The 23,558-nt window shown below is 60.5% G+C and overlaps 3 protein-coding genes across 3 annotated transcripts in view; 2 read left to right on the top strand and 1 right to left on the bottom strand.

Moving 5' to 3' along the window:
- Positions 1-13,301, top strand: part of PDPK1 (3-phosphoinositide dependent protein kinase 1) — a 43,555-nt gene extending 30,254 nt beyond the window's left edge. Inside the window, exons 7-14 of the mRNA XM_060172578.1 lie at positions 324-399; positions 2,477-2,545; positions 2,630-2,726; positions 4,493-4,666; positions 4,838-5,055; positions 8,593-8,650; positions 8,985-9,137; positions 9,219-13,301. Of these exons, the coding sequence (XP_060028561.1) occupies positions 324-399; positions 2,477-2,545; positions 2,630-2,726; positions 4,493-4,666; positions 4,838-5,055; positions 8,593-8,650; positions 8,985-9,137; positions 9,219-9,332 (959 nt within the window). The 3' untranslated portion in view covers positions 9,333-13,301. The remainder of the gene's footprint in view (positions 1-323; positions 400-2,476; positions 2,546-2,629; positions 2,727-4,492; positions 4,667-4,837; positions 5,056-8,592; positions 8,651-8,984; positions 9,138-9,218) is intronic.
- A 213-nt stretch (positions 13,302-13,514) lies between these two features.
- Positions 13,515-20,085, top strand: KCTD5 (potassium channel tetramerization domain containing 5). The gene is made up of 6 exons (XM_060172586.1): positions 13,515-13,781; positions 16,606-16,714; positions 17,026-17,117; positions 17,451-17,546; positions 17,767-17,892; positions 19,113-20,085. Exons 1-6 carry the CDS (start codon positions 13,530-13,532, stop codon positions 19,140-19,142), a joined length of 705 nt encoding a protein of 234 aa, XP_060028569.1. The 5' UTR covers positions 13,515-13,529; the 3' UTR covers positions 19,143-20,085.
- Positions 20,086-21,238: 1,153 nt separating this feature from the next.
- Positions 21,239-23,546, bottom strand: PRSS27 (serine protease 27; the record flags this gene model as incomplete). Its single annotated transcript, XM_060174093.1, has 5 exons — positions 21,239-21,607; positions 21,681-21,850; positions 21,921-22,192; positions 22,937-23,099; positions 23,456-23,546. Coding segments are annotated over 5 exons (981 nt in total), but the record flags the coding sequence as incomplete, so codon positions are not given.
- Between the last annotated feature and the right edge of the window lie 12 nt (positions 23,547-23,558).

Here is a 23,558-nt window from a genome sequence, read left to right as displayed (position 1 = left end):
CTCCCCTGCCCCCTCCAGGTGGGGCCGTGGCCAGTTTTGATTGATGCCCACTCCTCGATGTTCCCTGCTAACCCGAGTTGTCTGAGGAGAGAGCAGCCCTGCAGGGAGCCCCCATCTTAATGTGTGACAAGGTGGACCCTGTCCCCAAGATGCTCACATGGTAGCGCTGGGTGACCTTTGACTTGGCACTCGGGTGGAGGGACCAGGGAGCAAGGAGGGCTCTGGACCGTCCGGGCCCCACATGCGAGTTCAGCCTGACCATGGGGCCAACAACAGCCAAGAGCTCCCTAAGTCTGACTGAGTTCTCCTGCTCCTCTCCACAGCCAGGGCCAACTCGTTTGTGGGAACAGCCCAGTACGTGTCTCCAGAGCTGCTCACTGAGAAGTCGGCCTGTAAGAGGTAAGCGGGCCCCCACCCTCAAGGCGACAGTGCTCTGTGCTGCCTGCGGCGTCTGGGGGGAGGCCTGGGAGGAGCAGGGTCCCGGCCAGCCTGTGGGTGCGGCTGGTGGAGAAGACGCGGGACCGGTGCTGGGCCTGAGAGCGGTGCCTGCTGGGTGCCTGAGGCGGACTGGTTCTGTGGCCCCTGCCCTGCCCTGCTTGCCACTGGGGTTCCTGACTGGCCTGCCACCTTCCCAGAGCTGCTTGGGTGTGTTTCCGAGCAGTTGCCCTGTGGAGCGGGGGCTGAAGGTTGTTGAGGTTCTGGGTGGGCTTGGCACTGCCGCTGGGCTATCTCTTCAAAGATTTGTGTGTCTCATGAGCGAGAGAAGCTGGGGCCACTGTCGGGACCCCCAGACATGTGTCCTGTGCTCTGCCCGCTGAGCTTCTCTGTGTTTTCAAGCTTAGTGAGCAGATGAGAGCTGGTAGGGCAGGAGGAGGAGGCTGTAGTTCAGAGGTGCCTGGGGATCTGTCTGGTGGGGGCGGGGTCAGGGGAGACCAGCGGCTGAGGGAAGCAGTAGCAGTGCTGTGTGACGGGGGTCGTGCTTTTCCGGATTTTTTTTTCCCCTTTGGTGTTTTTTCGAAATACGTATTTTCCCTGACTTTAAATGGGCACTTGTTTGCTTTCCCGTATTTTAAAAAATATATTTATTTATTTGTTCCCTTTTGTTGCCCTTGTTTTGTTGTTGTTGTTGTTATTGATGTCGTTGTTGGATAGGACAGAGAGAAATGGAGAGAGGAGGGGAAGACAGAGATGGGGAGAGAAAGACACCTGCAGACCTGCCTCACCGCCTGTGAAGCGACTCCCTTGCAGGTGGGGAGCCGGGGGCTCGAACCGGGATCCTTACGCCGGTCCTTGTTCCTCACGCTTTGCGCCACGTGCGCTTAACCCGCTGCGCTACCGCCCAACTCCCTACTTTCATGTATTTTTAGGAAGCGAGGACAGTGAATGAACAAAAAAGTGCTCAGTCTCCAGCCCCTCCAGTCCCAGTAGAGTGCTGTGTGGACATGGCTCATGCGACGGCCGCTCCTGGCAGCCCCACACTCCACCTTGCTGCTCGCCGGCTGCTCCTGCCTTGCGGGGCCTGGCGGCTCTCTCTGCACTGGTGGAGGCGTGTGGGCGCTGAGCCCCAGTGATAACCCTGGCAGCATAAAAATAAAAGCCAGTCCTGCCTCGGCCATATCTGCTTTCCAGGAACGTCAAGCAGCCTTTCCTCTCGGCCTGTGTTATCTGTGTGGTCAGATGCCTGCTGTCCTTAGAACATGGCTCACTCACAGGCCTCGGCTCAGTCCTGCCCCCTCCCGGCCAGCCACTCACAGGCCTCGGCTCAGTCCTGCCCCTCCCGGCCAGCCGGGGTTCCCCCTCTTGCAGCCACATCCCAGTGGAGAGCAGAGGGCTGTGCTCCCCAGCCCCACGGTTCTCTGGTGGCTCCTTGGTGGCTGGATGGGCAGGGAAGGCAGGTTCCCCGAGAGGGCCAGGCGTGAGCAGTGTCCGTCCTCCCTTCGCTGCGCCCACTTCTGAAGTGTCGTTTTTTAGGCCACTTCTGGTCCTCTTTACTCCGGGCTCATCTGGGCTCTCCCTGCGTGCCAGGCTGTGGCTGCACCCTGCAATCCAGAGCCCCATTTAAAGTCAGGGAAGGGGCCAGTGGCCTCTCACAGCTCAGAAGGGCTGTACTGAGTGGTGAGCAGAGCCCGTGGGCCCCGGACTCCCTCGAGGAGACCAGGGCACCCCAGCCTGCCAGCATCTTCCGGAAGCGCCGTGGGGGACTTAGAGCTGTGGTTTGCAGCTGCTCTGTGTGTGATTAAACATGGGGGCAGCAGAGGAACAGCACTGCGTGCCTCTGGCTGGGCAAGCCCCCGGCACAGGCTCAGACTGGCTGAACCATCGTGGCTGTGCCAGGCTGCCAGCGACAGGCTCGCTCTCCACCCAGCCCTGCATGGGGAGGAGGGGGCCTTCCTGTGAGCCCTGGAGGACCTCAGGGCTGAGTCAGCCATGTGAGGGAGGTGTCCAACCTCCTGTGTCTCTGTCCTGTCCCTTAAAGCTCGGACCTCTGGGCCCTTGGCTGCATCATCTACCAGCTGGTGGCCGGACTGCCGCCCTTCAGAGCCGGGTAAGAAGGCAGCTGCTGCCCATGCTCCTGGGGTGGCTCTGGGGGCCGGGCCGGCATGGGGTGACAGCTTTTCTTGTCTTACAGAAATGAATACCTTATATTTCAGAAGATCATTAAGTTGGAATATGACTTTCCTGAAAAATTCTTCCCTAAGGCGAGAGACCTCGTGGAAAAACTTCTGGTAGCTATTTCCGGTTTTCCTCTGCTACGAAGGGGGTTGACCACACCCCGAGTCCACCGAGTCTGTGCTCACCACACTTCCTGGGGTGCCCTAGCAGATGCCAGCTCCCTTGAGAACTGGCAGTAGCCATGTAGAGTGCAGGTCTCCTCTCTCGGCGTCTGGTGCCCCCCCAGGGTCCTCAGCCTCAGAGCAGCTTGCAGGGAGCGCCAGGGGTGGGGAGACTCAGCCCTGCCGTGACCCTTGGTCAGCAGCACAGTGGCACCTAGGATAGGACTGCCCGGCTTGGCCATTCCTGCTCCTACACCAGAAACTAGCGTCCCTGTGTGTGTGCAGATGCTACCTTCCTCCGCTGCTGCCTCCTGGGGAGCGGGGACCACCTGCTCGAAGTAGGGAGCACCCGCCAGCCGCCTCCGCCTGCCCTCGCCGCCCCCCCCGCTCCCCCCGCCGCCCCCCCCCCCCCCCCCCGCTCCCCGTGACCGTCACATCTGCAAGGTCCTTAGCCTTGTTCCCAGACACAGAGGGCGTCTTACCTAGAGTTGGGGTTTTTAACTTGTGATGTTGCTGTTATTGTTGGTACATACACTATTTACTTATTTCTTTTTAAAAATATTTATTAATTTATTCCCTTTTATTGCCCTTGTTTTGTTGTTGTAGTTGTTGTTGTTGGATAGGACAGAGAGAAATGGAGAGAGTAGAGGAAGACAGAGAGGAGGAGAGAAAGACAGACACCTGCAGACCTGCTTCACCGCCTGTGAAGTGAGTCCCCTGCAGGTGGGGAGCCGGGGGCTTGAACCCGGATCCTTAGGCGGGTTCTTGTGTTTTGTGCCACCTGCGTTTAACCTGTTGCGCTACCGCCCGACTCCCTGCTTATTTCCTTATCCTGTTTTAGTTTTAGTTACTATAGCCATGTGATATAGTTGTAAGTCAGGGAGTGACCCCGTTTTCTAGGATTCATACTTGGAGGGGGAGGAACAGCAAAGTACCACTTCACCTTTGGTGCTGCCCGTGTGCTCCATGTGCTGCCAGGGCCAGGAGTGCAGGGCCTCGGCTTGGGGGGTGGGGGTTCGGTGTGTGTATTCCACCCACCGGCAGACTCCTGGCCCTCACTTTGATTCCCTATGATGGAGGAATGTTTTCTGCCTCTTGGTGCTTTTTTTTTTTTAAGGTTTTTAAAATAATTTTTTAAAAAAATTCCCTTTTGTTGCCCTTGTTTTATTATTGTAGTTTATTGTTATTGTTGTTATTGATGTTGTTGGGTTGGACAGAGAGAAGTGGAGAGAGGAGGGGAAGACAGAGAGGGGGAGAGAAAGACACCTGCAGATCTGCTTCACCGCCTGCGAAGCGACTCCCCTGTAGGTGGGGACCTGGGGCTCGAACCGGGATCCTTATGCCAGTTGTTGCGCTTTGTACCATGTGCACTTAAAAAGCACTGCTCTACCGCCCAACTCCCTTTTTTTTTTTTTTTTTTAAGTATTTGTTTATTTACTTATGCAAAAGATAGGAGAAGAGAGAGAAAGAACCAGACATCACTCTCGTACATGTGCTGCCGGGGATTGAACTCAGGACCTCATGGTTGAGAATCCAGTGCTTTATCCATTGTGCCACCTCCTGGACCACCCTCTTGGTGCCTTTTGAGGTCATAGTTCATCTTCGTCTGTGGGAGCAGTGGACAGAGACCTGAGAAGAAGTCCCCCGTCCCGGCGTCCATCCTGTCCCAGGGTCTGCGTATCGCTTTGACCCTGACACTGGCTGGCCCGGTCTTGCAGGTCTTGGACGCCACCAAGCGATTGGGCTGTGAGGAGATGGGAGGGTACAGCCCCCTGAAGGCCCACCCGTTTTTTGAGTCCATCACGTGGGAGAACCTGCAGCACCAGACGCCGCCGAAGCTCACAGCCTACTTGCCCGCCATGTCAGAGGACGACGAGGACTGCTACGGGAACGTGAGTTCAGAATTGTGGTCCTCGGGCGCTGGGGGCACCGATCAGCCTCTCCCTGATGGGGGCCCCACCCTGGGCGTGTAACCAGCCTTTCCTGGACGAGGTGCCCCCACGGGCTTTGGGGCGGCAGCACCCACCGTGTGCGGTGACTCGCCCCTCCCCTCCCCCCTGCAGTACGACAATCTCCTGAGCCAGTTCGGCTGCATGCAGGTGTCCGCGTCGTCCTCCTCACACTCTCTGTCATGCACGGACACGGGCCTGCCACACAGGGCCGGCAGCAACATCGAGCAGTACATCCACGACCTGGACAGCAACTCCTTCGAGCTGGACCTGCAGTTCTCCGAAGATGAGAAGCGCTTGCTCCTGGAGAAGCAGGCCAGCGGAAACCCCTGGTGAGAAGCCTGAGAAGGGGCCGGGGAGACGGCACGGTGGTGCTGAAAGGGCTTTCATGTCTCGGGCTGCCGGCTCCCAGGCCCAGTCCCGAGCACCGCCATAAGCCAGAGCTGAGCGTACAGTGGTGAGAAAGAAATGCTTTTCTTTTTATTTAAAATAAAAGTTGTTAGAGGTGGAAGCACCGCTCCCCTCAGTTGCAGAGCCCCAGGCAACAGTGGGGCTGGGAGCTCCGCCCTCGGGGCCTCCTCCGTCCACATCAGCGTGGAGCGTGCAGGTGGGGAGAGGGCCTGGGGCCCTGTGAGTGGGCCCTCCCTGCGCTCCGTGTGGAGTGCCTGATGTGCCTTCCGTGAATTCGCGGCTGTACAGGTGGACACACCACAATTAGAGTCTCCACCAGGTTGTGTTAAAAAATAAAAGGTGTAGATCGGCCTTATTATTTTACTTTCTGTGTGTACGTATTTATCACTGTTTGGCTTTTCAGAGGCAGAAAGTGAACATGGATGTAGCACCAAAGTGGGGCTCCCGTTTGGCTTGTGCACAAAACAGAGCTTTTTTTTGCTTTTTTTGCGCTTTTCAAATGAGCTGTCTAGTCGACCCCAAAAGTATGGATTTTAAGAGCAGTAAGACGTCTCTCAGTGGCCTCTTTTCCTGCGTCTCCGTGTGGACGTGGGCGTTTCTCACACAGTCGAGCCTGTCAGCACCCTCTTTCCCTCCAGGGTGCATGCAGGGCGTGTGAAGGGGGAGTTTTCTTGGTGTTCCCCTTGTGAGTGGACAGGCGAGCAGCCCTGGTGACGGGAGTCTGTTTTCTGCTGTTGGTTTGAGATTTCTACACTAGTAGGTTTGTGGAGTAAGCATGGTTTTGAGGCTCACGGGCGTTCAGGGTTTCTGCTGGGTACCTTGGGTTTCTTAGGTTGTAAGTGCTGGGCACTGTAGCCCCACAGCAGCCAGCCAGGCCTTGCTCTGGGCGCGGGCAGGAGAAGCTCCCTGTGGAGCAACACTTCACCGTGTGTGAGCACTCCAGCTGGGGACTCCATGCACGGGGGAGCCATGCCATGGCCTCTCTCTCTCTCTCTCTCTCTCTCTCTCTCTCTCTCTCTCTCTCTGTGTGTGTGTGTGTGTGTCTGAAATTTAAAAAATTAAAAAAGAAAGAGAGTGGTCCAGGAGGTGGCCCAGTGGATAAGACTTTGGACTCTCAACCATGAGGTCCTGAGTTCAGTCCCCAGCAGCACATGTACCAGAGTGATGTCTGGTTCTTTCTCTCTCTCCTATAATTTCTCATGAATAAATAAATAAAATCTTTAAAAAAAAAAAAAGAGAGAAAGAGAAAGGCTCACAGGAGCAGAAGAGTCAGACGAGCGCACGGTCCCGGCAGCAGCAAACAGCGTTGCCCTGAACTCTCAGCTTGGCCAGAATCTTAATCTCTCAGACTCCCTGGGAACTGCTATAGATTTTTTTTTTAATGTTTTTTTTTTTAACCAGAGCACTACTCAGCTCTGGTTTATGGTGGTATGGGGGACTAAACCTGGGACTTTGGAGCCTCAGGCATGAGAGTCACTTTGCATAGCCATTATGTTATCTACTCTTGCCCTGCTGTAGATTTTAATGTGCTTTTTTTTTTTTCTTTTGCCTCCAGGGTTACCACTTGGGCTCGGTGCCTGTACTACGAATCCACTGCTCCTGGGGCTATTCCCTCCCCCTTTTTGTTGCCCTTGTTGTTTATCATTGCTGTTATTATTGTTGTTATTGCTGTTGTTGCTATTGGACAGGACAGAGAGAAATGGAGAGAGGAGGGAAGACAGAGAGGAAAGGAGAGAAAGACAGACACCTGCAGACCTGCTTCATCGCTTGTGAAGCGACCCCCCTGCAGGTGGGGAGCTGGGGGCTCGAACTGGGATCCTTGCGCCTGTCCTTGCACTTTGCACCAAGTGCTCTTAACCCACTGCACTACCTCCCTTAATGTTCATTTTAAACCAGAGCCTCTGTGTGTGTTGTAAAGCAAAGCAGTGTGTTTTTACATTTAAGTATGACTCACTGACCTGGAGAGGGAAGACTTAGCTCCTGGGCTCACCAGCTCCCCAGGAGCCCAGAGACCCTCGGTGATGCTGACTAGCGCACGAGTGAAGGCGCCACCATGAGAAGCTGGCAAGAGCGCGGCTGTGCCTGGTGGGCTGGCTCACTCTGCCGCTCTCCCATGTCACTCCCTTGCCCATCTTATTTTTCCACAAGATTTGTTTACTTATTTATGTATGAGAACCAGAACATTATCTGGCACACACGATGCCAGGGATTGAATTCATGGCCCTATGCAGAGAATCCCCAGCCAGCTGGCTGTGACGGTCCAGGCAGCGGTGTGCCGGGGACAGGTGTGGCCGTGGCATGGGGGCTGCTGTTGCTGCTCTGAGCTGGTTTTCAGCAGCCCAGACGGTCAGACCCGGGGCTCTGCCATCCTGTTTCTGAACATGTGAGTGGGAGACTTTGCTCTTCTCGAGAAATAGAGCCCGCACAGCGTGACCCGCGCCCCTAGCTGTGTCTGCAGAGCGAGCCCTCTGCACACTGCCGTGCTCCTCACGCTCACTCTACCTTCCCAAATCTTGGTGTGTGTGTGTGTGTGTTGTTGTTGTTTTTTAAACTACAAAGCTTCTTTTTTTTATACATATTTTAGTATTTATTATTTATTCCCTTTTGTTGCCCTTGTCGTTTTTTTGTTATTGTTGTTGTAGTTATGCTTGCTGTCATTGTTGTTGGATAGGACAGAGAGAAATGGAGAGAGGAGGGGAAGACAGAGAAGGGGAGAGAAAGACAGACACCAGCAGACCTGCTTCACCGCTTGTGAAGCGACTCCCCTGCAGGTGGGGAGCCGGGGGTGTGTGTGTTTTTTTTAATATTTATTTATTTTCATTGTTGTTGTAGTTATTATTGTTATTGATGCCATTGTTGGATAGGACAGAGAGAAATGGAGAGAGGAGGGGAAGACGGGGAAAGACAGACACCTACAGACCTACTTCACCGCCTGTGAAGCGACTCCCCTGCAGGTGGGGAGCCGGGGGCTTGAACCGGGATCTCTATGCCATTCCCTGCGCTTGGTGCCACATGTGCCCAAATCTTGGTTTTTAATCACTGTTCCCCTCAACCTCTCAAGTCTCGCGTGTCCTGTTCTCAACACTCCCGGAGTCTGCACACAGTCTCATCCTCGCGGCATTGGTGCCTTTTTCTTTTAAACCAGAGCACTGTTCAGCTCTGGCTTATGGTAGTGTGGGGGATTGAACATAGGACTTTGGAATCTTAGGTGTGAGAGTTTTCTTTGCATAACCATTATGCTATCTACTCTCGTCCGGTATTGAAGTTCTCACTGCTCCCTGCTCTGCGTCTGCTTGGGCCCGGCCTCCTGTCTGTCCTCCCCAGGTGCCGCCCAGAATTGGCTGAGTGCTGCCGCACAGCAGGCCTGGGCCACCAGAGACCGCTTGTGCCCAGATTCAAGGAGTCTGTGTAGGGGGAGATGTCAGAACAATGTCTCTGACTCCTTGTTTTTCCCGCAGGCACCAGTTTGTAGAAAATAACCTGATTCTAAAAATGGGTCCAGTGGACAAGCGGAAGGTACGTGCTGTAGCGGGTCTGTCTCCTGTGACTGGTCGGCTCTTCCCTGCCTGGCCTTCCCCCAGGCTGTGTCACGTAGACCCACTCCCAGAACTGCGTGCCCTGCTCCCTGGCCCTGGGTTGCAGTGTGTCGAGGAGACTCCCCCAGCCCACCTGATTCCCTGAGCATAGCTAGGTGCCCTGGTGGCATCGCTGTGCCCTCCTTCTGTGAGCCTGGCCTGCCACTGAGAGACGCCAAGGAGCTTTGGGACCCAGCTCACTGAACAGAATGGGGATACAGGGGGCGGAGGGTATGTGGGGCTCCGCACAAGCCTGTCCTGCCCTGGCGCTCCAGGGCCTGTTTGCACGCCGCCGCCAGCTGCTACTCACGGAAGGGCCACACCTGTACTACGTGGACCCTGTCAACAAAGTGCTCAAAGGCGAGATCCCGTGGTCACAGGAGCTCCGGCCGGAGGCAAAGAACTTCAAGACCTTTTTTGTCCACACGGTGAGTGGTGTTGCCAGTCCCTCGCGTCTCTGGCCAGTCTGGCAGGCAGGGCCCCACACTAAGTGGCTTCTGTCTTTGCAGCCCAACAGGACGTACTACCTGATGGACCCGAGCGGCAACGCTCACAAGTGGTGCCGGAAGATCCAGGAGGTGTGGAGGCACAGATACCAGAGTCCCGCGGCTGCCGTGCAGTGATGCGCCCGGGCCGCCGCGCCCACTCGGGACCCGTGCCCAGCACGGCCCGGCCACCTCGGGACGCTTCCGCCCGCCCGCCAGCCACCTCAAGGGGCCGCGGATAGCAGACCACACAGCTTTTGTATTTAAAGAAAAGAAAAAACCACCCCCCACACCAAGAACAAAACCAGTACCGTAAAGGAATCCAGGGTCGCTTTGCTTGCTCTCTGTGCTCCATGGAGGCTCCCAGCTCGGCCCCAGCTCACCACTGACTGGCTCTGCCCTTAGAGCATCACACCGAGGGGTGGCCCAGCCCTGCGCGGGCTGGTCCTTGGCTTCTGTCCTGCAGTGATGGCGGGCCTGCTTGTACAAGGCTCTGTCTGCGAGTGCCCATGTGTCTTACCTGTGGGCGGCTCTGGGGGTGAGGGGTGGGGTCCGGCCAAGGTGACAGGCAGCAGGCCGGCAGACTCAGTGCCCAGGGACACAGCCGCCTGCACGAGAGCCAGGGATACCTGAGGGCCCCCGCGGGCCCCCTGCGCTGAGCCGGCTGACGGACACCCCTATGCAGCAGCAGAGCGCGAGGTGCCCGCCATAGCCCAGTGGCAGAGGGTGCGGTGGGCCTCCCCCACCATCTCTGTAGAAACCCAAACGCCTTCTCGAGCATCTGCTCCCTGGCCCGTAGGCTGGACTTCTCTGTGGAGGGGGCAGCACCATGCCACACAAGGCCCTGAGCTCGAGGCTCATTGCTTTTCTGCTTCAGTGAGAGAGGCCTGTGGGCCTGGCTCTCGCCACCACAGGTCCCACTGGGGAGGAGCAGGCAGAGGCTCAGCTACTTCTAGTTGACTTTCCAGACTCCAGACAGGCCCCTCCAGTGTCAGTCAGCACCGGCTCAGGGGTGGGGAAGGGGCTGAGGGCAGCTCTTCTGAATCTGGGGACCACCCGGCTGCAGGGAGAGCAGGCTGGCTGGGGCAGAGCCCCTCCTCCACGGGAGACTTGCCTGGACTCAGCTGCTGCTTAGATTGGGCTGGCTTACCCTTTTCTTTCAGGGGTCCATTCCTGCCCACTCCCCCTATTTATCTTTACCCTCCTTGAACCCCTGTGGGTAAAAGAGGCGGAACCAGCTCCCACTTGCTCCCTCCCAGGGACGGGCAGACGAGCAGAGCTGATGCTCGGCCCAGCTGCTCAGGAGAAACCCTCTGGATGGCACCACTACCTCCTGGCTCTACCGCCAAGTGCCACCGGCACATCCCTAGCCAGAGAAAGGGGCTCAGGGTGGCGCTCACGGCGAGCTTTCGGGCCACCGGCCCAGGCCCTCTTTGTAGATTCCTTTCTCTGCTGCTTGGAGCCTCCCATTCCCCGTCTGTCCTTCCCCCAACCTGTGCTCATGTCTCCGTAAGTTTTCTCCCACTCAGCCTCAGCGTTGTCCTTCAGACCTTGCATAGCTGGGATCGAAAACGAGAATGCCCCGTCTAGACCTGCCTCCCCACTGGGCCTTGTGGGGGCGCCCTTAAGGGCCTTGTGGATAACAGCTCGCCGTGTCTGCCCGCATGCTCTGCCACCATAGGTGGTGGAACTGTGCCTGTGGGGACAGTGGGTCCTGTGGCAAGAGATGTCCAGACCACCCCCCCCTCCTCCTGTGTGCCGCAGATTCCCCAGGGCAGGGCTGAGGCAGGCCTCTGGGTGGGTGCCCTTTCTTAAAACCAACATTTATTTTCTGAATAAGTCAGCTGTGGCTCGCACCAAGAGCAGACTGCTGTGAACGCTTTGGTGTTGGCCTTCCTGGACCTCACTCCCTATCTTTGGTTGGTTGGTTTTCTACTTTTTCCTCTTTCATTTTTTTTTCTTTTTTTCTTTTTTTTTTTTAATCATCAGAGCACTGCTCAGCTGTGGTTTATGGTGGTGTGGGGGACTGAACCTGGGACCTTGTTGCCTCAGGCAAGAGAATCTTTACAGAACCATTGTGCTGTCTCCCCCCACCCCATCGTTTTTCTTTTAAACTAAACTGGGAACATACATCCGCTGCTGCTAGCATTCGACTCTTTCTCATCTGCTATTTAATCTGAAGCATTTCCCAGCTTATCAACAATGATTTAAAACGTTGTTTTTAGTAGTTTAGCGGTTATATGTTCTATTTATCTGACCGTTTCTCTGTTGTGAAACATTTAGATGGCTTCCGGTTTTTCACTCTTTAAATAATGCTGTGATGAATATCTTTCTAAATCTTTGATTTTTGACTCTGATCTCTCCCCTTTTCTCAGAATTAGTATTTTTGGGTCAAAAAGTATGTTCATCTTACAGGTGATATTATTCTTTTGTCTTCTGCCTTGGCCTGAGACGCCATGTGTCCAGACTCCCAGCACAGAGCACCTCCTGAGTGGTGCCCTCAGAGTGCAGACAGATCAAGCTCTAATAAGCTCTGTGTTCCAAAGAGTGAACAAGACACCCACCTCTCTCTCTCCCCCCTCTCCCTCCTTCCCTCCCTCCCTCTCCTTCCCCACCTCTCTCTCCCTCACCTCCCCATGCTAAAAATGTCATGACTGCAAATCCATTTGTGACCGGTTTTCCCAAAAGCCAGTCTCTTTTATTTGCGTTGAGAGGCTGGCTGTGCCCGCATGTCTGCTGACTCTCATCCCCGCAGCTGTGGCTTTGCGTGCTTGGTGAGATCTTCAGAATTGTGTACTTTGTGTCTACAATGGTACTGAATTTGCATCTGCAGTCAGTAGAGATCAGAAGTGTTGCACTGACCTTGCCACGTGCTCAGTGACTTAGGTGTACAGACTGAAAGGGCACTGAGCCATCTGGAGTCAGTGAGGGGGCAGGGGCTCTGCTCGTGAGAACAGCCACGTGGTGGGTGGACTTCCCCAGACAGCATCCCAGGACTCCTCCCTCATAATTTTGTCACTTTAGTTTGGGGTCTGTCTACCTGAGGGAGAACATGAGGTTCTCTAGGTGCCATTCTCAGTGCCACTGTACCCCCAGAGGTCACGGTCCAGTTGTGCACTCAGGTCTCCTGCTCCCATCTGACACCCTGAAGCTCCCTGCTCGCTCACACCAAGGGGCTCTCTGTCTTGGCCTGAGAGGCTGCCAGGCTGCTTTTCATGCTGTTTCATCCCCACCCCTGCCGCGGTAACTCAGCAAGTGCAGCTGCAGGGCAGTGCCCTCCATCAGGGCCGGAGTGGCTCCCGGACCGGCGGGCTGTCAGGCAGACGCAGAGAGCTGGTTCTGGGGAGGGTGCTGTGGCGGGAACTAGCAGGAGATCCAGCTTGTGTGTGCATTTCCCTCAACTCATTTCTTCAATGTGAAGAAACACCAAACTATGTAGAGTTTTTACAAGATGCAATTTTTTTTTTTTTTAAAGTTATGTGATCACCCCCGGCAAGCCCATCTGGCTTAGTAGCTACGAACAGGGTCACTGGTCACAAGCCTCCATCATGGTCCTAAGTCTAAGTTGGACATTTGGCTAAGTGACAGTTCTGCAGCATTCAGAGCTGCTGTAGCTGTCCTTCAGGTTGGTGGCAGTCAGAACACGTGTCATATTTTCTCCTGGTCTGTAGCTGTAACTGTGACGTACAGGCAAAGCAAACATTTAAATAAACTTATGAAAACAATGCAATGATATTAGGATATACACTTTTGTATTTTTATTCTTATATAAGGTTATTTGCTGGCTATTGTTGGCCTCTAGTTCAGTCTGTGTTATTTAAAATCTAATATATGATGAATTATTTGGGTTGAATTCATGTTCGGGGCCACGATGTTGTATGTATTGCTGTACAGCCTTGAATGTGAATAATTATTGTAAACTATATTTTACAACTTTTTTTCTGGCTTTATTATATAAAATTTTCTATTTGGTCAATGATTTAATCATATAATTTAATGAACCTGTTGATTCTTTTTTTTTTTTAAGTATTTGTGCTGTAGACATAGTCACGAATGATGAATTTTCCACGTATGCTCGGTAGTCCTGTAATAAAAGCATGTAGCGAGTAGAGCTGCCTGGTGCTTCCTTGGGCCGAGCCCGGCGAGCTCCACGAGCCCGGCGCCACTGGCGCCCCGGCACCGGAAGGGAGGCCGGCCGGTCCCTTTTCCGGAGCCGGACTTCCGCCGCTCGCGTGACGCGGGGCGGGCACTTCGGAGGGCGGGCGGCTCGCGCGGACCCTCTTAAAGGGCGGACGCTTCCGGCGGCGGGGCGCTGCGGCGGGGCCTGCTGGCATCATGGCGGAGAAGCACCGCGAGCCGCTGCCGCCGGCCCCGGGCGGCCTCGGGGCGGGGCTGGCGGGCGGCCTGTGTCGGCGCTGCAGCGCGGGGCTCGGCGTCCAGGCCCAGCGCCCCGGCGGCGTGTCCAAGTGGGTCCGGCTCAACGTGGGCGGCACCTACTTCCTCACCACCCGGCAGACGCTGTGCCGGGACCCCAAGTCCTTCCTGTACCGGCTGTGCCAGGCCGACCCCGACCTGGACTCGGACAAGGTGAGGCGGCGGCACCGGGCTCCTCGGGCTCGGGCGTCCTGGCCGCGCTCACGGAGAAGCTCCTGCGCCGCCCGGAAACCCAGGCGCGAGATGCCCGTGTCCCCACACCCCGCCCCGTGTCACCTTACGGGCCGCCGGGCTCAGCTCTGGCCTGCGGGCGGTGGTGCGGGGCCTTGAACTCGGGGCCTCAGGCCTGAGAGCCTTTCGCTGTCACCGTGTGGCGGTGCCCCGGCCGCCTCTGCTGTTTCCGGGCCGCCCGCGGGGTGACGGTCCTGGGACAGAGCCCGGCTTCTGTCGCCTGTGCCCCGTCCCTGCACCGCGGCGGCGTGTGTTTTCCCGGCTTCTCTGCCTGAACGCGGCCCCGCCTCTCCGGGCACTTTGGGGTTTCGCCCTGTGGGAGAGGCCTGGCACCGCCAGCGGAGGCCCGTCGTGGTGGCTTTGTTCATGGGCGTCTTCCACCCGCGGTGTCTGTGTCGCCCTGTCGCCGCTGCTGGTAGTGAGCAGGGTGGCCCGAGTCACAGACCCCCGGCCCCGCATCAAGGCGGCTGCAGAAGGGCTCTCGCCGGCGCGCTGCTTCGTCTCCAGATAATGAACCCGAGAGGAGGAAGCGGCCAGCTGGAGGGCGGCGGGCGGAGGGCAGGACAGGTGTTGGGAGGAGTAATTACCTGCCGGCGCGACCGCTCAGGCGGGAACACACCTGGGGGGGGGGGGGGGGCGGCGGCGCACCTGTGCCCCGCGGGCCTGGGTGGAGACGTGGGGGGGCCGGGCAGCGTGGCGCTGGAGTTCCAGGCGGGCCCCGGCCTGCTGCCAAGGGCTGGGGTGCAGCCATGCGGGGGCAGCCCGAGCAGGTTGTTGGGGAGACGCCCCCAGCTGTGCATTCCTGTCTCCGGATGGGTCGGGCACTGTCTGCGACCGCCCGGCTGTGGCCCCGTCCTCCCGCCCCCGCCTCCCCCCGCTCCCACGCAGCAGGCCTTGTCCTTTGGCACCGGCCTGTCCCTGCTTTGGGCTCCCACAGGTGACATGTCACGGGCCCGAGGGCTGGGTGCTGGGTGCTGGGCTGGGACGGGCTGCGGGTGGAATCACTCTTTCTGCCTTGTGGTCACACCGAGGGCCGGGGCCCCGGGCAGCTCGCCCCAGGCTGAGCCCCGCAAAGCTCCGGAGGGTTCGGGAAGGGAAGGGGGGGAGCCTTGGGGACCCAGTCCGTCAGCTCAGGCCTGGAGCCAGCGCGCCTCTGGGCTGAAGCCAGGGAAGCGTCGAGAACAAGGAGGGTGATACCCGGCCTGGGGCCTTGCCAGCAACCCGGATGCCGCTCGGCCGTCTCTGGTGTCGGCTGCCGGGCAGGGGCGGAACCCGGGACCCTGGGTGGGCACAGCATGCACGCCCCTCCTGCCCCACCGCCCTGCCCTTCCAGGAAGGGTGGATGGAGTCTGCTCTGCTTCCTGCCCCCACCCCACTTGTGCTACTGTGTGTCCTGTACTTGGACCCAGCGGCCCTGAACCTTGGTGCCGGCTGCCTGCTGGGTGGGGCAGTGCCAGGCCTTCTGGGCTGGGTTTTGTTGCTGGGAGTGGCGCCAGTTCCAGTCCCGGCGGCGTGTCTGGGGTGCGCACTAGGCCCCAATGGCCTGGGCCCCGCCCTACTGGGGGCCTTTGTGGGGACCTGGCGGGGACCTGGCCGCTCTTCGACCCGGAGGGGCAGGTGACCCGGATGGTGACACCTTCGTGACAGGGATGCCCCCCCCCCATGTCCTGGATGGCTCCTCCCTCAGCCGTCCCCCAGGAGTCTCCAGGCTTGGTGGACCCCCCCCTTGGTGGATTTGCTGGGCTTGTTCCCCAGAGGAGCCCTGGGGTTCGGGGGGAGCCGAGCCTCGTCCTCATGCTTGTCGGGGCCTCCCTGAGCAGCAGGGTGCTGGGCTCTGACCCAGGCTCGCCCCGCGTCCTGCTTCCCAGGCTGCCCGCAGCTGTGGGCGCTCAGTGCCCGAAGTGCTTCTCGGAGTTGGGTGAGGTGGGGTTCCACGCAGGTGAAGTAGCCCCCCAGACCCGATTTCTGGGTGCGGGGGGTGACAGCACCGCTCCACCATCCATGGCTCCAGGCTGGCTGCCTGAGGATGGAGCCTTGGGGGCACCGCCAGCCCTGCACCACTTCACGCCGGGCCCGGCACCAGCACTCTTGCTCACAGAGCACCTCGCCCAGCCCCCCACGCCCACGCTGTGGCCCCACTGCAAGGGGGAGTCGGGGTGGGGGCTGAGGCCCGTGTGCTCTCTCTGACCTGGCCTGCGGCAGGGGCTGAGGGCCATGATGACTCCTGAGCTGCCGATGCAGAGGGCATCTTCCCTGGCTGCCTTTCAGGGCTGGGAGGGTCCTCTTGTGGGCCCTTCGGCTTGGCTGGACCTCGGTGGGGATGGGGGGAGCCAGGACCTCCGGGAGAGGAGGGTGCTTTGCAGAGGGGGCCGCTCCCAGACCAGACCCCAGCCAGGCCCCGACTTGGTTTTAGGGAAGCCATGAAGCACTCGGCAGGACCTTTGCAGTGGCCTGGCAGGGCAGAGCCAGGAAGCTGGGGAGCAGATGTGTAGCCTCCCGGGGCCCCCTGTGCGCAGTGAGGCCTGCTGGGTAATGCCTGGGACCTTCCGGCTCTGGGGGCGTCCCGTGAGGGAGCTCTTAGGGTGCGGTGTTTGTGAAGCTGTGGGGTCCCGCCACCAAGGCAGTGGGGGGGGGGGGGCTGGAGTCATAGAAACAGGCCGGAGGCTCCAAAGGCAGCAGGCCCAGGAGCATGGCCTGGCTGGGGTCACCGCCACCCCGGAGCTCACAGAGGTCTGCTTCTCTGCAGGACGAGACAGGCGCCTACTTGATTGACAGAGACCCCACTTACTTCGGGCCCGTGCTCAACTACCTGCGGCACGGGAAGCTGGTGGTGAACAGGGACCTGGCCGAGGAGGGTGAGCGCCGGGGCTGGTGGGGCGGTACAGACGCAGACGGGCCACCGCGGCTCTGACACCCACTGTCCAGGGCCAGAGGCCAGCACACTGAGCCAGGTGGCCGGCACACCTGGAACTTCCTGGAATGTCCCTGAGGGCCACCCGTCCTCCAGGCCCCATTGAGCAGGGAAACTGAGGCTCCCAGCAGGCTGGGGAGATGTGACTTCACCCCAAAAAGCCCCTTGGGCTCAGAATGGGGGTTGGCGGGTGTGTGCTTGGTAAACCCGCGGCCCTGGGAGGCTTCAGACTGGTGACACCTGTGCCTCTTCCAGGGGTGTTGGAGGAAGCGGAGTTTTACAACATCACCTCGCTAATAAAACTTGTAAAGGACAAAATCAGAGAGCGAGACAGCAAAACAACACAGGTGAGCGGGCGCTGTGTGGCACTCCCACGGGCGGGCAGCCTCTGGGGTGTGGCCCTGGGTGGGCGGGCGGGGCGGGCAGGCCCGGCCTTGCCCTTTAATCTTCCCGGTGCCCGCAGGCCTGCCCGGCCCACAGGGAGCCTGGGCTGGAAGGCCGCTGGGGAGGAGTCAGGGTGGGGCCCCTCAGGGCGCGCTGTGGTCACCAGCAGAAGTGGGGGTGCAGAACAGGAGGTAGGCGGTGATATGGCCCATTTATTTTGGAATTCAGAAGTAAGCATCTTGAGAGGTGAGCGCAGTGTGGGGTGCTGGCGGGCACAGTCTCATGTGTGTCCCCAGGTGCCGGTGAAGCACGTGTACCGCGTGCTGCAGTGTCAGGAGGAGGAGCTCACGCAGATGGTGTCCACCATGTCGGATGGCTGGAAGTTCGAGCAGGTGGGGCTGGGAGGAACCTGCTTCCTGGGAGCTCTCCTCCGCTCTGGGCCCTCGGGGGCTCCCCCGCTTCCCTGGAGCATCTCGTCCTGTCCAGCTGTGCCGGCTGGAGCCCCACCCGCTTCCCTACACCCCTGTACCCACGTGGGGTGGGGTTCGACAGTTCGGGGGTGGGGAGGTGCTCAGAGCTGGGCGCCCCTCACCAGGGCCCCTTCCCCCACAGCTGGTCAGCATCGGCTCATCCTACAACTACGGGAGCGAGGACCAGGCCGAGTTCCTCTGCGTGGTGTCTAAAGAGCTGCACAACGCCCCGTGCGGCAGCGCCAGTGAGCCCAGCGAGAAGGCCAAGGTGGGGGTGCCGCCCGCACCCAGGCTTCCCAGAGCTGTGGGCTCTCAGTGCAGAACTGCCCCTCGGAGCTCCTGTGGACTCGAGGTCCCCAGAGCCTGAGGCTGACGGCTTCCTGGCCCAGTCGTGGCCCAGTCTGACCTAGGGGCTGCCTCCCAGGAGTGCAGGGCAAGGTGCACTGGGACCCCGGCTGCTGGGGTAGGGGATGCTCGCCCCCCCGACCTGCTCTCCTCCTCCCCCTGTGGCAGAGTGGCCGGGACAGTGTCCCTGAGACAGACTAGGAGCCTCCCGGTGAGCGGGTGCCCACACCCCTCCCCCACCCTGTAGCTGAGACCCCAGCTTGCCAATAGGACTAGATCTGCAGTGGAGGGGGGGGGGTGGCCCTCAGGATGCCCTGTAACTGGGGTCAGGGCCTGGCCGGGGCAGCCCCACCTGCTGTGGGTCCCCATGCCTTGGGCAGCTGTGGCCCTCCCTCCCTAGTGGCCGCCCTGCACTGCCCCTGCCCCTGGCGCCTCCGCCTGGTTTCACCCACCGAGACTCCGGCCCAGCCTGGGCTCTGCCTGGAGCATCGGGGCCCTGACCCGCAGAACTAGGAGGCCCCCAGAACCCATGTCTCTACCACCGGGGGAGCAGTCCTGGGCCAAAGGTGTCCTGCTGTGGGCAGCTGTCCGATGGGCGGGAGGGAGGCTGAGTGGGCAGCGGGAGGCCGGCCTGGCTCTGGCAGGGTCCTTGCTGAGAGCTGGCTGCTCCTTAGGCCAGTGCTCAGGTCCTGGGTCTGAGACTCAAGATGCCTGGTGCATTTTCTGTCCCCGGCTGTCACGCAGCACAGAGTGACTTTGGGGACTGGTCAGCTCCATAGGCCCCTGGGGACACTCTGCCTGGCTCATCTGCCCATTGGCCAGGGCCTGTCCCCAGCTGGACCCAGGGATCACCCTGATGCCAGGTCAGGCCAGGGTCCCCATGGCGGGGCGGGGGGTATTCACAGGGGCCTGGCTGGCTGGCTCTGGAGGTGGGGGGCAGGGGCAGGGGAGTAGCAGGGGGTGGGAGCCCACTGGGGTGGAGACTTAGCAACCAGTGGCTTTGGGGGGGGGGCGTTGAGGGCCCCAAGGTGAGGGTCCCTGGGCCAGAAAGTGGGCAGCAGCCTGTTGTGCCCCAGCCGGTGCTGCCCCCCCCCCCAGCAGGGCGCCCCCCCCAGCCTCGAGCTCACCTTGTTGCCTTTGCAGATCCTGCAGGAGCGCGGGTCCAGGATGTGAGGCGGCACCGCCCCTTCTCCCAGGATGCAGGGAGCCGCCTTGTCCAGGCAGCCCGCCAGAGGAGCCCGCTCCCGACCGGTCCTCTCCAGACCTGCTGTGAACCCCTCTCTGCCTTCTGCGAGGAGGTGCCAGGGTGTCCCTCCCGAGGCAGGCGCACAACTGACCTTTCCGTGGGAGACCACACAGGACTGTTCTTGGTGCTACATAAACAGTCGGGAACCCCGGGCCTGGCTGCCGCCACGCTCACTGCTTCCCGGGCGGCCCAGGTGTGTTTTCCGGTGAGAGGCCCTGCGTCCCCAGTGTGGATGGGACCCGGCACGCCGGTCCTTTCTAGAAATGTCTACAAGTGTTGCTGCATCTGGTGTTCATCTGTTCCACCGTCTGTCCTGCCCATGGGCTCACAGGGAGCTGGTGCCTTGTCCCCCGGGACACTGGGCGTCCTGGCCGCCTGGGTGGGACCGGCCCCCAGCCCCGGGCGGACTCCTTGGGATGTTTACAGCGCCTGTCTCCCCGCCGCCCTTGCGCTCTCTGTTCAACTATGCAGCTCTCTGGGTCACTCCCCTGACCTCAGAGCCACCGGACCCCAGGACCCCGGCTGCTGCTGCTCTGACCGCCCGGGGCCCCTGGCATGGGGCAGCTGGCCGCGAGTCCTTCCCATCCTGGGCATCAGGGAGCCCACCCTCCTCTCCTCAGCCGGTAACCCACTAGCCCAGCCCCCCCAGTGCCGCCCTCATGGCCTGACCTAGTGCATAGGCTCGTGGCAGTTTTGTTTCCTTTCCTTTCCTTTCTTTAATTTAAGATATTAAGACTTAATTCACTAAAGTGTATTCTGAGGGGATATTTATACTTTTATACTTTTTTAGGTATCCATATTTTATCAGCTTACAGTTCATGCCTAAGTTTCCCCAGGAAATAGCAAATAAAGTTGTATATTTATGAACTAGCAGAGCGGCCCTTAGTATGTCGGGGTGGGGGCAGAGCCCCAGTTCCCAGCCACCCTGCTTGGCCCCCAGGCCTGCCTTCTATCTGCAGGGTGGGGGACTGGAGGGCCATGTCCCTTCCCACCCTGAAGCCCCGCCTGGAACAAGGTCACCCTCAAGTCTGTGCCCCAGGGTCTGAGGGAGCTGCCGTCGCTCTGGCTCCCCCTGGTGGCGGCCTGGGGAAGCTTCCAGGCCTTGGAAATTCTCAGGGTTCCCTATGCAGTACCAAGCCCTGAAGGTGTCACAGAGCCTGAGATCAAGCGCCCGAGACTTGTCAGTGTCCATCCTGTTTACAGAATGGGCTCCTGCAGGGACCCTGGGGTCCTGAGAGCGGCAGTGTCCCTGCCTGGGAGCAGCATCAGGCTGAGGGCCGGGTTTCAGGGCAGGATTGAATTCTGCTCCAGGCCTGCTTTCTGAGTGTCTGGGCAGCCAGCAGTCCCGCATCCCAAGGCCCAACTGAGGTGCTGGGCGGGGAGGAGCTGCCCTGAGCTGCGTGCGTGTTGGGTTGGCCTCAGGCCGAGTCCAGGGAGGTGTGTGTGTGTGTGTTTGTGTGTGCGCACACACGTGCACACACACGCAGCCCAGCTCGGTCTCCCTTGGAGAGGCCAGCACCTTCCTGGTTGCTGACTGCCTCCAACACCAGTGCTTCTGGCACCTTCCATTCCTGGCGCCCCCGGCAGTGCCTAGCTGGGGCCTCACTGCCTGTGGGTCTCCTGTACGCACACCCTGCACCTCCTGGGATCCTGGCCCTGCTGAGCCCCTGGCTGCAGGCTGCTGGCTGCCCCCTATTGTCCCAAGAGGCTGCACTGCCTTGCGGTGGTAAGGGGACTGGTCAGGGCAGACGGCAGGAGCAGCCCAGGGCCCCAGACCCAGCCTCCTACGGATCCCCCACCCAGCACCTGGACCTCAGTGCTCCCCTCCATCCTCAGACCATGCACAAAAACAGCGATCCCCAGGCCCTTCCTGTATGTGGGCTTAGGTGTGAGTGTGCAAAGTGGAGCTTCATCGCTGAGCGGGGACAAGGCAGCGCCTTCCAGGTGCCCGGCCTCCTGGGGCCATAGCAGCTCCATCCCGAGAGTCTGTGCTCTGCCCCCCACACACACACACACCTGCAGACACACTTGATTGAGGTTTTATTGAGGGAGCATAAATAGAAATAGCAGCCATGTGAGGGGCTGTTCATACATACAGCCCAGGCACTCAGAGCAGGGTGGCCAGGACAGCCACGGCCAACAGCGCAGCACAGGTCACGACACTGGGCGCGTGGCTGCTCTCGGGGGGCAGCTGCCACCGGGGGTCCCGCTGCCCCGGGCCTGTCTGGAAGCGCAGCTCGGGGACGACGCGCCGCAGCCAGTTGTGGTGCGCGGTGACGCGGATGTAGACGCCCGGGCGGTTGGGGCGCGCACAGCCCTCGCCCCAGCTGATCACCCCAGCCTGCAGCCACGCCTGGCCCACCTGGCACACCAGCGGGCCCCCCGAGTCGCCCTGGGGGGCAGAGGGCGGCTCAGCACCTGCAGGGGCGTCCCCGGGCTTCCCGCTCCGCCCGTGGTGCCCCTACCTTGCAGGCGTCCCTCTTGCCCTCGGCGTAGCCGGCGCACAGCATGTCGTCCTGGATGACCCGGGGCTGGAAGCCCTCCTCCGTGTCCCTGCTGTACAGCTGGTTGCACCTGTGCGTGTCAATGATGGGCACCGCCAGCTTCTGCAGGATGCGTGGCCTGGGCAGGCGGTCTGCAAGGCCGGGCCGGTCAGCGGGGCCACCTCCAGACGGGGCCCCCATCCCCTCAGGGCCCTTCCCCACCTTGCTCGCTGGGGCTGCCCCAGCCGGTGACCCAGCAGTTCATGCAGCTGTGGAAGGCCACGGAGGGGCCGGGCACGCACACGGGGAGGATGTGGCTGGTGAAGGCCACGGGCTCCTGCAGCTCCACCAAGGCCACGTCGGCGCTGGAGGCCATGCCTTGGTACTGTGGGTTGCTCTCCACACGCCTCACGTGCGCGTACACAGCGTGTGGGCCTGGCCTCACCAGCTGCCGGGCACCCAGCAGCACCTGGTACAGGGCGGTGTCCGAGGTGCTGGAGGGAGAGGGCAGGGCTGGGGGGCAGCCGTCGGGGGTGGGGGCTGCCGTGGGCCCCACTCGAGCCAGCAGCAGGGTCTGGGGACTGGCTTCCTGGTCCTATGTGCTGGACGGATGGATGGGTGGATGGGGACATGGGGACAGGCCCCACCTGCTAGGCTTGCTGGAAGGCTGAGGGAGAGGGCCTCCCACTGGCGCAGCTGAGAGACAGCCCGGCTCTGGCGCAACGGGCAGCTGCCACACGGTGAGGCCAGGGCAGGGACAGGTGAGGCCAGGGCAGGGACAGGTGACGGGGCAGGGGCGCTGCGGGAGCTTCTCAGTAACCAGGACGCCCGGGAACGGGGCAGCCGGGTGTCAGCGCCCAGCGGCCACCAGGGGGCGAGCGCGACCGGAGCGGAGCGCTGGGCGCTGTCCGCGGTGCTGAAGCTCGGGGCCTGGGCGGGGCGCCGGGAGCTGGGGATGCGGGGGGTGCGGGCCTCCGGGGGCTGGGGGTGCCGGGCGCCGGGGGCTGCGGGCGGGTGCAGGTGCGGGGCTCCGGGGGCTGGGGATGTGGGGGGCGTGGGACTCCGGAGGCTGGGGGTGCGGGGCGCTGGAGGCTGGGGGTGCAGGGCGGGTGCGGGTGCGGGGCGCCGGGGGCTGAGGATGCGAGTGCCGGGGACTGGGGGTGCGCGGCGCCGGGGGCTGCTGGCGGGTGCAGGTGCGGGGCGCAGGGGCTGTGGGTGCGGGGCGCCGGGACACTCACTTGGAGAAGCAGTGCGCCGCGGTGAGGACCCAGCGCTCCGCGACGAGGCTGCCCCCGCAGAAGTGGCTCCCGTTGCGCTGGATGCTGACCTGCCAGGGCCACTCGCCCTCCAGGGCGTCCTGACCGCCCACCATGCGGCTCAGCATCCGCGGGCGCCCGCACGCTGCAGGGAGGGGCTCTCAGCAGGGTCCTCTGCGGGGACCCCTCCCCACTGCAGCCTCCTGGGCCTGCTCCACCCCCCACCCATCCCCTAGACCTTTCCCATGTGAGGAAGCCCCCCCCCCCCAACACACACAAAGTCCTGTGACCCAGTAACTCCAGGACTTCTGGAATCCATGTCTGACGGGGGAGGGGGGGGGCAGCAGGTGTTGAGGTGACAGGTGGCCAGGAGAGTGTCAGAGCTGTCTCCCCTTTCCTGCCACTTCCCCCACCCCTCTTCTTCAAGATGCCTCGGTGGTCTTCTCGAACCCTGGCTGTGAACCCTTCCTGTCCAGGTCCACAAGCCACAACCATCCTCACCTGGCTTCCTCACCTCCCCGCCGTGACTGTCTGTGTCTGCTGGAAGAAGTGCGTGTGTGAGAGCCCTCTCCCCCTCTCCCCCTCTCTCCCTCACCCCTCCCCA

This window comes from Erinaceus europaeus, chromosome 15, assembly GCF_950295315.1.
Source record: "Erinaceus europaeus chromosome 15, mEriEur2.1, whole genome shotgun sequence".
NCBI lineage: Eukaryota > Metazoa > Chordata > Mammalia > Eulipotyphla > Erinaceidae > Erinaceus > Erinaceus europaeus.
Note: the sequence above shows the minus strand (reverse complement) of the source record. Positions and strands in the feature narration are given on the sequence as shown.

What these genes read in the sequence shown, in the direction of transcription:
- KCTD5 (XM_060172586.1), top strand. Translation starts at nt 13,530, where the DNA reads ATGGCGGAGAAGCACCGCGAGCCGCTGCCGCCGGCCCCGGGCGGCCTC. An exon ending in CAGGGACCTGGCCGAGGAGG is followed by an intron (nt 16,715 to 17,025) that starts GTGAGCGCCGGG and finishes TGCCTCTTCCAG; the next exon opens with GGGTGTTGGAGGAAGCGGAG. An exon ending in ATGGCTGGAAGTTCGAGCAG is followed by an intron (nt 17,547 to 17,766) that starts GTGGGGCTGGGA and finishes CTTCCCCCACAG; the next exon opens with CTGGTCAGCATCGGCTCATC.